The sequence below is a fragment of the Filicampus tigris genome, chromosome 10 (genome assembly GCF_054856515.1).
Source record: "Filicampus tigris isolate MCC_2025a chromosome 10, RoL_Ftig_1.0, whole genome shotgun sequence".
In the NCBI taxonomy this organism is placed as follows: Eukaryota; Metazoa; Chordata; class Actinopteri; order Syngnathiformes; family Syngnathidae; genus Filicampus; species Filicampus tigris.
The window spans coordinates 13,319,456-13,334,297 of record NC_141226.1 but is presented as its reverse complement, the minus strand read 5'-3'; the positions used below and the strand labels follow the sequence as shown (position 1 = coordinate 13,334,297).

The window sequence follows — 14,842 nt, the reverse complement described above, 5'->3', positions numbered from 1 at the left end:
CTTGCTTATGGACCACGTGGGCGTCGACCACCCCCCACGCACGCGGCCCACCCACCCACTTCGTCGACCCCACTAAGGACTCAAACCCCACTTCCCCTGTCCAAACACAGTAACAAGCCAGAGAGAGTGGCACTGATGGGACAAATATGCATGAGTTGGAGTTGGGGCGGGGTGGGGGTGTGACGGTTGGGGGGCTAAAGAGGTGCTTTCAGGACCCCCGAGGGATCACTGGTTTTAATGATGAGACAGGAGAAAATGAGCGGAAGTTTGCTCATCATATGTCGTGTCACCCAAATCTTCCATTGTATGAACTGAATCTCTACCGTTTCATTTCATTTTTTTCCGGATACTTTGAAGTATTTTTCATATGTATTGGATAAGCATGAAACACCACGAATATGCCCCGAAATCCACGACAATGATTGCTTTGTTGTTGTTGTTGGTGCTTTATTAAATTAAATTGAATTTCTGCTGCAAAATATTTCAGATTTCGTTTTGAAATGTGTCAAATGGCTTTAGAATACGATGTATTGTAGTGCGTTGTGTTTACAGTTCAAAAGATGGTCATTAAGCATAAATATGGCCTCATACATAACATCATGATGACGAATTATAAATACATATCTTTGTCACTGTCAATACTCAGCAATAAAAAAAAATACAATAGAAACCATGTCACATGAACATTACATGCCTAATACGTGCACAATTCTGTTTTAGTTTTTAAAAGGTAGCAGAAATAAAAACAACATTAAAAAGACCTTCGGTTGTAGGCTATATGTTACATTTGAGTTAAATATTGAATGAACATATTAAAATGAAATATAAAAAAAAAAACATAAAATATAAAAAGGTGCAGATGCCAGGTTAATTTTCTCCACCCAAAAACAACTAGCAGAAAGTTCAATTAAATATTTCGGAGGGCGTTTCTGGGCGTTTTGTCCAACTGTCGTAAAAATCTTTGAAATAAAAAAAATATATTATTCTCTAGGCCTGTACAGTAAAATTCTAACTGCATCTGTCTTTTTTTTTTTTTACCCAAACCACGAGTAAAACTTTAAAACTTTAAGACTTTTATGATGTTTCTATTAGTTTGTCGAATTGTTTTAAAAACAAGATCACTCATGTTAGTCTGCAAAAAGACGTTCAGCTAAAGTTGTGTGTCGCAAAAATGTGTGTGTCACGAGTTCAAGCTTTTTGGAGTTTTGCATTCAAATGCGACAAATGGTCATTCGAGAGGTTTAAAAATGTAACAAAACAATTATTACCGTTAGTATGATGCGAACTGCAGACTGGAACGACTGGACTGCACAGTTTGTGCAGTCGTGGCCCCAATCCAACAACGCAAAGCCGTCCAAGCGCAGGTATAAGTGAACAATACGCCCAAAAGTGGATTCATAATAACAACAATGTTTGGATCCCCCTCTAAATAAATACATTGCTGATTTCCCTCCTATAATTCGTTTATTAATTCAATTGTGGTCAATGAAACAAGCTCATCACAGAACACGAACATTACTTCACGAAGGTTTCGATCCATAACGAGTTGGCACAATGTGTTTAGTCACCCCGCAAAATGACATAAATTCTGACATAATGCATAAAAAGTTCATCCCTCCCCCCCAAAAATCATGTCATTGCATATTAATGGTGGTCCCTTTTTAAGGCATGTGATACATGACAATAATAATAATAATAAGAAGAAGAATAAACCCCCTCTCAAGACAAAAAATGACAATAATAACAACAAAATCTTTTACGTAAACACTGTTCTGAAATGTACAATAATTATATCATATAGCCTATTATATGACTGTCAGTAAATGTGCTCAAATAAATACATAAATAAATGAATAAATAAATAATCATAATTTACATTCACCTGATTCAAACACATTTTACTCCACACTCACGCTCGCACATGTATTTTGAATTGTTCTGTAGTCCCATAGGAACAATTTAGATTAAATGTTTGGACCGTTATAATGTCATTTTGAGCGATTGCCTTGCATAGCTTCATTGCCATTTTATTGCTATAAATCCAAATTCATGATAATACGATACTCCAAATGACGATTAACTCCATACAAATATGCACCTTCAACGAATCATTGTGTGGTTTGGGCTGTTTTAAGTGACTTGTGTCTGAAAATGTCCAAGTTTGTTGTGCTTTGACGCAGTTGATCTGAGAGGAAAAAAGAAGCAATTTTGTGCACGTGTGAGTGGTAAAACGAGAGTTTCTGCATCTTAATTGTGGTAGGAGGCGTCGAGCTCCCCCTGCGCTTGGAAGGACTGGCCGCGGACGTGCAGGTCGTACGGGTAGCGGCCCTCCGGGGCCACCCTGTACACGGAGCCGTGCGCCAGGGCCGCGCGTCCGGTTGCGCCGCAGTAGCGCACCCCGTAGTGGTGCCCCCCCTTGCCGTAGTCCGGCGGCTCGTCGTGCTTGAAGGCGAAAATGCCGTTCAGGTTCACGGGCGGACTCAGCTGGCTCTCGAAGTGCGGGCTGCCGGCCTCCGGACACGCGTAGGACGGCTCGTAGGCGCCCGAGTAGCCGTAGTGGCGGAACGGCTTGGCCGGGTCTGACGGGCCGGAGCTGCCGTGCCCGGCGTGGGCGCTCACCTCAGAACTCGGGAAGGAGGACGACGAGTACAACGGGTCGTACGGAGGCCGCCCGGAGAACACGACCTCCCCGTTGTGGTCGGTGAGGAAGTTCCGGGCGTTGAGCTGCAGGCAGCCAGCTACCAGGTTGGTGGTGGGCTGCGATAATCCTTTGCAAAGGGTCTGCACAAACGCCAGCAGGTCGGGTCTCTTGCCGGCGCTTAGGGTCTCGGACAAAGCCCAGATGTAGTTCTTGGCCAGGCGCAGGGTCTCGATTTTGGACAGCTTTTGCGTTTTGGAGTAGCAGGGCACCACTTTGCGGAGGCTCTCCAAGGCGGCGTTGAGGCCGTGCATGCGGCTCCTCTCCCGGGCGTTGGCCTCCTGCCGCCGCATCCTGGAGCGGTCGTGCGGCTCCTTGGTGGCCTTCTTCTTCCGGGGCCCGCGCTTCTTGTGCAGCAGGAGGCCGCCGTCGTCCTGCTCGTAGTCCCGGTCCGAGGAGGCGGCGTCGTCCCCGGCCGACCTGCACGGGTCGTCGTCGTCTTCGTCGTCATCGTGGAGGTGGTGCGGAGGGCGAGGGGAGGCTCGGTCCTCGGGTGCACCTCCGCGGGGGTAACCGGCGCCGAAGCGGGGCTCACACATCGTGTGCGCGTCGTCAAATGGCAGAGTCAACATAGTTCCTGCTGAAACAGTAAAACCATATTAAAACAAAACAACAACAAAAAGTGCTTTGAAGGTTTTTACTTAATTATCCTGTAATTCCACCCCGGAGAAAACTTGTTGGCAGGCATCTTTGCACCCCCTAAAGAAATTCAAACTTTTTTTTTTTTTTTTAAATGACAAAAAACACGAGTTTAACACAAAAAGAGAACTCACCATGCAGGGACGGGGGTCAGCGCGCAAACTGCATGTTCCCAAACCTCCTCTCGCTCCTGCACCCCCCAAAAAGATAACAACAATAATGACAAGAGCACACAGTGAGCCTTCCTCTCTCCTCGTCCGCACCTCCTCCTCCTTGTCGTCGTTGTCTTCTTCTTGCAGGACTGTCTGCCACTGGTGCCAGCAGCCGGTATGCATGGCGGTGGTGGTGCCATCTGCCGCTGACGTCTCGTGGCAGCCCAGACCACGTGCTCGGCGGGTCCCTGGGGACCCTCCTGCGTGGCGCGGAGCGGGAGAGAGAAGATAACAAGCAAGAGGCATGCAAAACAAATTTCATGCGTGTGTGTGCATTGTCAACAGGTATACAGGTACGTTTGCGCATGCATGTTCATGTGAAAAATCGACTTTTACACTAAGTGAAGCACCTTGGGAGTGCAATTCTTCCCATTGTCCCATTTTTTGTTAATATACTTAACTCACATATTATAGTAACAGTGTTGCACTCTGAGAGGTCTTCCTGATATTTTGGCCCTCTCATAAATTAAATGCGGTAATGCCGAGGTCCCCAACCACTGGTCTGCGGGCCATTTGGTGCCAGGCATGAATAGATAAATTGATCAGAGCTGGTGATTTTACCAAAAATTGAGGGGGCTGGTGCTTCCGAATGCAATGGCACTAAACATGGACTTGCTGAGCTTTTTGTAGCCGTGGAGCCTTCCGTGCCCCTCCAGCTGATAATATACGAGAAATTACGCTACCTCCAGCGGGTTCGACTGATTCTTCCTCCTGTACAGTCTCATAGTCTTTAGATTCTGTCAGAGAGTATACGCATACTTATTACACCATCCACTGTTCTTAATAACTGTAAAATCTCGCCATGTCTCTACCTGGACGGACTACGGACGAACGACAGATTCAATACACGGGCTTCCGACTACGGTTAGTACGTCTATTTTAAAATTTTATCCGTCGTAAGCAAAATGGGCATTCGTCATATAGGGACGGATAGACGGACCGGTCCCTCACATGTCACACGCAATTGCTGCACACCTGACACGCAGCCAAAGAAAGAAAAAGTGTAAAAACAAAACATTTTTTTTATATCTTTCAATCCCACAGGCGCAATATGTTCCCCATATTGTTTTTATTTCACCGATGACCACGCTGTGAGTGTGTCTGTTGTTTTTATTTGATATTTTTTCTTAATTGCCGGCGCCTGCATGTGACGTGTACATTAAGTTTTCAACGCCGATTGGCTATCAACGACGAGGGACGGATTGGCCACGTGGCTCGGCTAAATATGCAGACGGGAACTTTGTGACGGTTTGGCGATGCCCAGCTCTGCATATAAACATATATACTCTACGTCAGAATATATGACTGCGAGTACTGTTATATCGTCTGTCTACATGTGTTGCTGCACCGGTTGTATTCAATCCATTGTTTAAAGGCGTATAGCACAAAACGGATGCTATTTAGCTTTAGTATTAAGCTAGTGGACTGAAAGGCTAAGATATATGGGTGTAATTCTCCTTACATTAAGTTTGACATTAAACTTCACCTGGTAGTGGCAATGAACAGCTTAAAGCCTCTTTTTTTGAACATGTTTTTACTATTTGCCCAATTGCTGCTTGTTTTAAATGAGTTGGGTTGAGCTCACTGCCACCATGTCACGGTTTGTATCTCAGTTTGCATCTGTAATTCAAAGCAAAAAAATCGTATCGTATTGCAAGGTGCCACCGTATATCCGTCATTAAAAGTACAAATTGTAGTAAAGGAACATTAGTGATTGTGTTAACTCTGGATGATAAACACGCTGTCACGTTTTTATGAAGTCTCCACAGTAAGTTGAAGGCACGTTTATGAGGGAAAGTAAAACCAAAAGGATGGCGTGAAGGTGGTCCTTCTGTTTCCTCCTTGTTGCTTACACATAAATGTCTCTAACGGACCCTTTGACGGGCCATGTAAATCCTTACACACTCTCCTGTGAGCAAGGTGCGCATTGCACCATCAAAGAAAACCTGCAATGTTTTTATTCCCTGCTATCTTGGCCGAATTGGGGGGTTCAGCTATACCAAATGATTTGGCCTGTGAGTGCCATGAAGTACAGCTGTGCGTTGTGGTAAAATGCCAGGCTTTTGTGATACACAAAATAAGACCAAGAAAAATCTTTAAAAAAAAAAAATATATATATATAATCCAATACAATACAATTTAATACTTTATTGGGGAAATTTTCCGACTTTAGGAAAACGTACAGCAATGACACAGTTAAATAGAAATGAATAAAATAAAATTGTTTTTGTCACACTGTCACACTTAACTGCTGTCCATGGTCATTCTTTCAAACAATCTTTGTTGGATGTCTGCTTCCAATTCTTTGCCTTACCAAAAATGATGGAGCGTTCTTATGATCCAAGATACAAACAAAAAAGATCAGTCAGATTCATCAACATTAGAGCCTTGTACAAACTAAAAATGTGTACGCTACTACATCAGTGGTTCTACAATAGTTTTGCTGTCTTAAAGACATTGTAATTGCATTACAACAGGTCATAGGGACCTTCCTTCATTCATTCATTCATTCTACACTTGTTAACCAATTGCTTTTTAAATGTAAATATATCGGACCCAAATCTTTCCCAAACACAGGTTCCATGGTCAATTTTTATTGTGTGACCAATTGTAGCGCTAACATTTAAATATTTGTTATTTTCATTGATCATCAAGCGTGCATACATGAACTTTATGTACTTCATAATGGCAAGCATGTATTTTGATGAAATGAAAGATACACTGTATTAAAGATTTCAGAAACAATTAATGCGTTGGCACATAAAATCAGTTTAATGTAATTGTGAAAACAGTAGAAATACATGGGATAAAATTAACGTATTTGTTGCATGTTTCGCATTGAACCATAGTGTCTATCATATTGAAATGACTCATGTGTGTGTGTGTGTGTGATTTGTCACACTGCCTTGGCCACCTGGGGGCAGTATAATACAGACAGATGGATTGCACATAGACATCTTTCCAGTATTGATGTTTCAGCTCCTTGCAGAGGATAAAGAATATATGCATGTGAGTACTATGATATTGAATGTGTGACATGTGTTAATATCAGCATTAAGCTAGCAAAAGAAAGGCTAAGCTCTGTGTGTTTTTTTAAATACACAAAACATGTCATTCTCTTAGTTTTATATTTTCCTTGACATTGAACAGCTTGATGCCTCTTTTTGACGCCCCTGCTGCTTATTGCGACATGAAATGACTTGAGTTCTGCGCCAACAAACAGTGCTCGTACTTGAAGTCTGCACTTGCAAGTCAGAGCAAAAAAAAATAAAAATAAAATCAGCCCAACGATGGCTATCATCTGGAAAAACTCATAAATCAGATCACCCCTATCTCAAGACACCACTAGTATGTCTCCCAGCAGGGCATAAACGACTCCTTGGATAGTGCTTCACTTTTTCTGTCAGATTTTCAACTAAAATTGTGTTGCGAGTCACATTAGAGAGTAGATTTCAGCATGCAGTAAGATGATGATGATGAAGGGGTGTGTTTGCTACCGGAGCTCCTCGGGACTCCAAACATTAACTGCACCCCGAGGATAGAAATATATAAAAGAAAAAAAAAAAAAAAAAGAAGGCCCGGTGGCAAGCTGCCAACACCACACCGGGGGCACAGCTGGCACTTGATATGGCTGCATGCGCTCCTCAGTTATGCGGAACACACACACACTTGCACACACGCACGTACACACACGCACACGTATGCCAGCCAATGACCTTGTTACAAGGAGAATCAATTAAAGACCAAAATCAATCTTGCTGTATTGGACATTACGGGACATGAGGACAAAAGACATACCTTCATACAAATACAATGCGTGCGCGCGCGTATGCGCGCGCGGGCGCGTGTGTGCGTACCAGGAGCATCCGATGAGTCCGACTCCCCGTCTCAAACTAATCAGTCGACTGCACTAATTGCAAATGCAAATATGCAAATTTATATTAATTAATTACTCCGCTAATTAGTTCTCTTGTCTGTTCAGGTAATAAATCACAGTGTGCTCAAGAAGAGGGGGAAGAGAGCGCGAGAGACTGATCTTTTTTTTCGCCCACGGACCGCGTTCGCGAGTGCCAGGTCGACGGCCGTCAATCAGCCAAAAAGTGACGGCGCCGCTTTAAGGAGGTGTCACACGTGGGGAGGGGGTGGCGCTTGTCGAAGACGCCTTCCCGCCTGTCAGCGCTTTTAATTATCACATTATCAGCTTTTATGGCGCGTTTTACTCAATGGATGTCAGCGCCGAAGGGAGCCGTCGCGGTGGAGTTATCAAGTCAGCAAAAACGCAGAGAGAAAAAAAAAAAAAAAAACAGAAGATTTTTTTTGTTTTGTTTTGTTCAAGAAGACACTTAACACATCGCGGCATATCATAGCAAATCACAGATTAGGGTATGAGAGGACAGGCGATGGGATTGAAATCTAAGCGTTGAGATGAGACTGAAAATGACATCGCAACTGCTCACAACGACCAATCGCGGCTGACCTGTTTTCTGAATCTGAGCCGTGATTGGTCGTTGTGAGCAGTTGCGATGTCATTTTCGGTCGACAGAAGACAAAATGGCCGCCCCCGGAAATGGCTAAAAACGAGTGGATTAAACACTTATTCCACAAACGCAATATTTATCAGAATGCCCTGTTTCAACTAGTGGGCTTGCATAGAACATATTCTTGAAAAAAAAAACATGTTTGCGTTGACTTCCGTCTTTAATAACCTTGGCGCCAGTAGGCGGGTCGAACCAGGGTCCAAAGCCACCAATCAAGGAGGAGCAGGAGCGGATTCAGAATCAAACGTGACGACAATACAGTTTGACAGCCAGCAAATAAAATCACCTGGAATAATGAAACTTCTGCATTTTACATTTTGTCATTTTAGTTTGCAGCTACATTTGTGAGAGCACCGCACAAAACTCAAGACAGTATCGTTAGCATCGATGCCAATGCTAACTTGGCAAGGCAGTCGTACTGTAGCTTTCATTTTTTGCCCAAACAAAGAAAGAGGAAAAAGAACTTGAACAATTCCAGTTGTGAAGTACCGGAGTGTTTTTTTTTTTTTTGCCGGCGGTTGCTTTTGCTGCACCCTGACAGCAAGCCACCCACCCAGCGGCACGACGGCGGCCGCGGCGAGGAGGAGGAGCACCGAGGATTGTGGGAATGATTAACAGAGGGTCATGGCTTGCGCTGCACTGGTGTCGTCCAGCTGTGCTGTTCTAGCCAATTAAAAGCTCCATATGCTGCGGCACTCGGGCTGGCCACACCTCCCACTCACAAACACGCGCACACACACCCCCCCCCCACACACACACACACACACGCACGCACGCACACGGTTTCTATATGACAATGGGGTAGATGGCAGTCAGGTATTTCCGTGGGTGTGTGCAGGCTGGCGTCATGCATAATGGATGTGTTGTTGAAAATGTAGAATGTAAAGATGTTTGTCACAAGACGTGTGAGATGTTGCCGGGGGCGCGCCGTCCTTTTTTGGTCTCCCCCCAAAGCGAAAGCAATCTGTTCGCACGCGCTCAATCTGTCGCTTCGCCGAGCGACAAGATAAATACTTTTTGTTTTTTTTTTTTCTGCTAAAACGTGTCAGCTTCTCATTTTTAAGTGAGTTTTTGGTAATGAGTTTTATGTACGGATTCCATAAAGTCGCCGATGAATTGCAACGATGACAACATACATGTGGAATAAACATGTGCAGAGCTTAGGGGAGACATTTTATGGAAAGCTGACTTTTTCATGGCTTGTGAACGGAAACAGTGGCACCCTCGGATATGAGTTTAATTCATTCCATGATCACACTTGTATCTCAAATCATCTTTTCCCACTGAAATGAAGGGAAATGCCATTAATCCGTTTCAGCCTTCACCCGATAAAGAAGAAAAATTGTTGTAACTTGTATTTCTATGAGGAAAAACATTACTCCTTATTTTTATACTTCAAAAATATAGTTATGACATAATTAAACTAACAGTTTTTTTTATCAAACTGCATATATTGAATGCTGCTCTTGCCATTGTGCCCACCTTAGCCACCTGGGGGCAGTGTAAAACAGAACAGACTATTTATTGAGGCATTATTTTGGATCTCACTTCAGTTCTTCCTGCATGCAGTAGCCAATCATATTGCAGCAGGACATGTCCAATCTAGAGCTCAAGCGGTAATCTTTAAAATATGTCTTAACTCATCTCTCTGCTCATCAGTACAGCAGTAGCAGTAGTTGTTATATATTATAATAGTAATAGTCTGCACAGGCGATGAAGAATATATGCCTGAGAGTATTGTTATATTGTCTGTCTACATGTTGCTGTTGCACCGTTTGTGTTCAATCCATTGCCAAAGGATTAAACATTGCAACACAGATGCAAGTTAGCGTTAGCATTCATTTAGTGGACTGAAAGGTAAAAGCTACGTGGTTGTTTTAAATACATTCTCTTTGTTTCATGTCTAGTTTGACAGCAAACCTCAACTGTGGTGCTGTGGTTTCATCAATAGTCCACAATTTGCCGAACTGCTGCTTATTCTAAAGTGCGTTGAGGTCACTGCCACGCTACATCGCTCGTATCGCAAGTCTACACTTGTAAGTCAAAGTTAAAAAAAATCAGTCGAACGATGGCTCCTATGTGGAAAATCATGACCAGGAAGACTGGGTAAAGAGTCAGAAATAAAGTGCTTCGGCTGCTGCACCAAAGTGTTTCTATCATGTCAAAGGTAAAAGGTAAGCAGAGCTGCAGTATTCCCGCAAGGCAAGCAGAGCTTCACTGAATGATGTCAGTTGCGCGTGTTAATACAATGACAGTGTACATTTCTATAAAGTCGCACTTGATTGTTCTGTGAAGAAGTGTGGAGGCAGGAGTGGTTACTACTACTAAAAGTATTGCTAGCATTCATGCTAATGCTAACATAACGTGTACACAAAAAATAGAATAGCTGCAGTCATGATGGCATAGCATTGGCTGTTCTGTTATTAGCATGGGTTTTCTCCGGGTACTCCGGTTTCCTCCCACGTTCCAAAAACATGCTTAGTAGGTTGATTGGACACTCTCTCTGTGTGCCCTGCGATTGGCTGGCCACCAATTCAGGGTGTCCCCCGCCTACTGCCCGAAGACAGCTGGGATAGGCTCCAGTACGCCCGCGACTCTTGTGAGGGGAAGCGGTGTAGCTAATGAATGAATGTATGCTAAGTGTTTGTTAATCAAAGTAGCAGCATTTGGAAGGTTTATAGGTACTGCAACATCTATTCTCATTTCTGTTAGCTCATCTATGATGATATGTTAGCATTAACGTAGCGCTCCTTCATGAGATGAAACTATACAGCTGGGATGGATACTTTGATTATAATACACTATTTGTTTGAATACACAATACCTTTATTCAGTTTTCAGTTTTACAGTAAACTTCAACTGGGAATGATAGCTTGAACGACACTAAGGAATTCTTTAAAAAGTGTTTTTTAATAAGTTTGACTGTGGTTAAAGTGTGTGGGCGGTAAAACAACAGTGCAGTGTGGCCATAGTGTTTATCTTTTCACAAGCCATTGTCAAATTTTGACATTGTAAGTTGAAGATTCCTCCACACTGAGAACAAAGAGCTCTCCACTAACGTAACTTTCTCTTAAATATGGCAATTCAGTTTTTTTTAGTTTTTTTTTTTAGACCTGACGCTGAGATGATTGACAGGCGTTTCCTCACCTAATCGACACTCTCGGTGTTGATGTGACGATTCTTTCTTCCTCCTCGCGTCTCGTCAAGTGCCCTCTTCTTCCTCTTTTGCGGCTAAAAAGTGTGACATCAAGTGAGCTTTTAATGTCAGGCACACTCTCTCTTTAGAGGCCACTAATGAAGTCATGTCACTGCCTTATAACCTTAGTAACAGAAACGCACTGAATACAGTATACATACATATATATATATATATATATATATATATATATATATATATATATATATATATATATATATATACTTATATATATATATATATATATATATATATATATATACATATATATATATATACATATATATATATATATATATATATATATATATATATATATATACACATGATGTTTTCCTCTGTAAAGCCTCAAACGTTTGTCAAAAATGACCTGTGTTTGCCTAAAATGCTCTCTAAACTGTATTCTGACAATTAGATCGTCACACTTAAGGAATTCCCTTCCAGCCTGTCTTTTCCTATCCTATCCTAAGTGTTTAAGTTCTAAATTCCAAAATGGCTTAACTATACTTTTTTCTTTCAATTTTTTTATCAACATTTTTGTGAGTGTTCAAATCCATTTCCCTTTCTGTTAAATCACCAAATGATCCATATCAATGATCAATATTGATATTTCCTTGGCATTAACTATCACAAGATTCCAGTTAACAGCAACACTGAAGATCCTCAACTCACTTCATTATACTGTAGTTCCTCAAGAAGAAGAAGAAAGAACAAAAATAGCATAACTTTTTTCCTGCCACAATAGCCTCTGCAATAAAGTATAAATCATACACTCATCCCGGAGTGGGTCGCGTTTGGCCTGAAACAACAAATAAAGAGACCCAGGTGGGTTGAACCGAAGGACATGAATAGACTTGATTGGCTGAAAAGGGGGGAAGAGGGCGGTGCTTCCAAATAGAGGAGAAGTGAGCAAAGTTGAAGGATCAGTCAATGCATTCACATGATGCACTCCATCAAACAGGAAACGAGAAGTGAGATCTTACACGGATTGTTAGGTGACATCTGCTGTCGGCCAACACGACGTCTGCATGGGACTAAGTTGGATGGGAGGGCTTCCCTGATGCCAGGGCTGGGGGGGGGGGGGGGGGGGGTGGAGGAGAGTTGGCAGGCAAGCCCCGTCTTCAACCTGAAAAGTTTCCAGGAAGTAAATGCTGGTCTGCCAACAGAAGCACTTCCTCCACCCCCCCCCCCCCCCCCCCCCCTTGCACCCCCTCGTTTGAGATGAGCTTGCCTCTTTAACACTGGAGCCAAGTTACAATTACACACGCAGCCTCCATCACTCACTGCAAATTGAATCATTACACATGTGACGCTTCCTTTACATGCCGGGCATGTGGACGTCGGTCATTTCATTTTGTCGCACGTGGAAACGGCAACGAGGCCTGAAAACAACAAAGAGGGAATATGACATTAACTACAATAAACACATAACGTCAACTACAAATAAGATGAATAAAAATCAAGGAAAAGTTGAAAAAGAAAAAAATGTGAGAAACAAGGCATTCTGATAAATATTGCGTTTGTGGAATAAGCGTTAATCCACCCGGTTTTAGCCATCTCTGGGGGCGGCCATTTTGTCACTTCTGTCGACTGAAAATGACATCACAGCTGGCTCAGGTAACGACCAATCATGGCTGACCTGTTTTCTGAAGCTGAGACGAAAAAGCGGTGGATTTTGCTGCTTAACTCACATTCCGCAAAGGCACTATTAATCAGAATGCTGTGTTTCAACTAATGGGCCTGCTGGGAACATATTCTGGAAAAAAAAATGTTTGGCTTGATTTCCACTTTAAATGAATAGGATTTAAAAATTTCCAATATCAAAAGAATCATTCAGTAACAAATGACAAAATGAAATCGTTAAGGAAAAGTGGGGATTGAGGAAAATTTCATAATTTTTTGTTTAAAGAAAGAAGAGGAAAATATACTAAAATTGAATAAAGCTGCAAATAAAACAATAATAAAAATCCAGTTTACTATACTACAGTTGCACCCTTAAATACAAGTGACTGTGGCAGTAACTCACTCCACAATATGCACGTTGACAAATACTGAATAACTTCAAAAATGAGGCTTCAAGAAATGTGTTGCCAAGTTTACTGTCAAACTAAACAAAGAGAATTTCACCTTGTGCATTTAAAACACCCACAAAGCTTAGCCTTTCAGGCTGCTGGCTTAATACTAATGCCACATAGCGCCTAGTACCCTTAAAGCAACACCGCGTAAGAATTCAACCTTAATAAAATATGTCCATAACTCTTCTGATAAAACATTGACTGGTTGAATGGTACCTTTGTCATGGCCTGAGATGGTCTGTATCGTTTTTACTGGCACCAGGCAACTTTGAGGAGGAAACCACAAACCCTGCCACACAAAAAAAACTACAAATGTGCTGACTGCTTTACGGCATATGTCACTTCCTCCCTTTCCCCATTCGTTACAAAGACAAAACATCATTATATTATATTGTTTGGACACAATTAGAATCACTACATCTATCGACATTCTTCCTAAATACAGCCACTGGAAACAGAAATGCAATTCAGTCCAATTGCAGGCGAGCAAGAGCTCAGGATTTCACAACAGCAACACATGCAGAGAGACAAAATAACAGTACCAATCATATTCTTTATCCTCCGCGGAGAACGACTAATATTAGTGCCGCATTGATGAGCTGAAAGCAGTTGAGATGGCTCAATGAATAGTATATCCGTCTGTCTGTATTATACGGCCCCCACGTGGGAAAGGCAAGCACATCAGAAAGAGCTAATCTTCTTCCGTAGATAGTGTGACAAGAAGCGTTTCATTATTTTTAATTCTATTTAATTATTCCTTTCCTAAATGTTTTTATCAAGTATGATATTATGTAGTGTTATTTCTTTTCACTAAAATACACAGAGAAAATGTTGTTGTTTATGGGGGAGGGAAGGCTGGAACGGATGAATGGCATTTCCATTTCAATGGCAAAAGATGATTTGAGATACAAATATTTTGAGTTACAACATGGTCACTGACCAAATCTCGAGGCACCACTATATTTTTGATGGCAAATTGTCTCTGCAGAAACGAATGAATCGTGGTATCATCGAGGCCAGTCCCACAATTTGATAGAAAGACCAGAACACACACACACACACACACACACACAAGTGCAACAGAAGGACAGACTGGCGGAGGACACCTTCACGCCATCCCTCCGCTTCCTCCAGAAAACGGTAGATGCATGCTGGAGCTCCGCCCGAGTCGGGACAGGAGGTGGGGTGGAGCACAAATACCAATGCAGCACACACACGGGCACGCACACACACACACACACACTCGCACGGACGGATGGTTGGAGCGCAATTGCACATGTAAAGCAGCTACGTCGAGTGTGAAATATGTGTTTGCTTTATGAAGCGTGCAACGGACAAAACGAGTGAACTCACATCCATATAAGATAAGTGTGTGTGTGCTCGCGCCTTTAGTTCCTCACACACACATACGCGCGCACGTAGCATGTCTGGAAAGAAGTGTACAAGCTCATTTGCGCATCTCACTTGCGAGCAGATTGACTATT

At 42.5% G+C, this 14,842-nt stretch overlaps 1 protein-coding gene across 4 annotated transcripts; it reads right to left on the bottom strand.

Annotated features, from left to right (window-relative positions):
- Positions 1-443: 443 nt before the first annotated feature.
- neurod6b (neuronal differentiation 6b) lies at positions 444-11,305 on the bottom strand. 4 transcript variants are annotated; one of them, XM_086043066.1, is made up of 4 exons: positions 11,235-11,305; positions 3,601-3,749; positions 3,472-3,527; positions 444-3,278 (listed from the first exon to the last, which is right to left on the bottom strand). In XM_086043066.1, the coding sequence occupies exon 4, from the start codon at positions 3,268-3,270 to the stop codon at positions 2,248-2,250; it is 1,023 nt and encodes a 340-aa protein (XP_085899192.1). In that variant the 5' UTR covers positions 3,271-3,278; positions 3,472-3,527; positions 3,601-3,749; positions 11,235-11,305; the 3' UTR covers positions 444-2,247. The 4 variants fall into 4 exon arrangements, with proteins under 4 accessions (XP_085899192.1, XP_085899193.1, XP_085899194.1 ...); XM_086043067.1 differs by having other exon boundaries at positions 444-3,275; XM_086043068.1 differs by lacking the exon at positions 3,472-3,527 and having other exon boundaries at positions 444-3,275; positions 11,235-11,299.
- Positions 11,306-14,842: the final 3,537 nt, after the last annotated feature.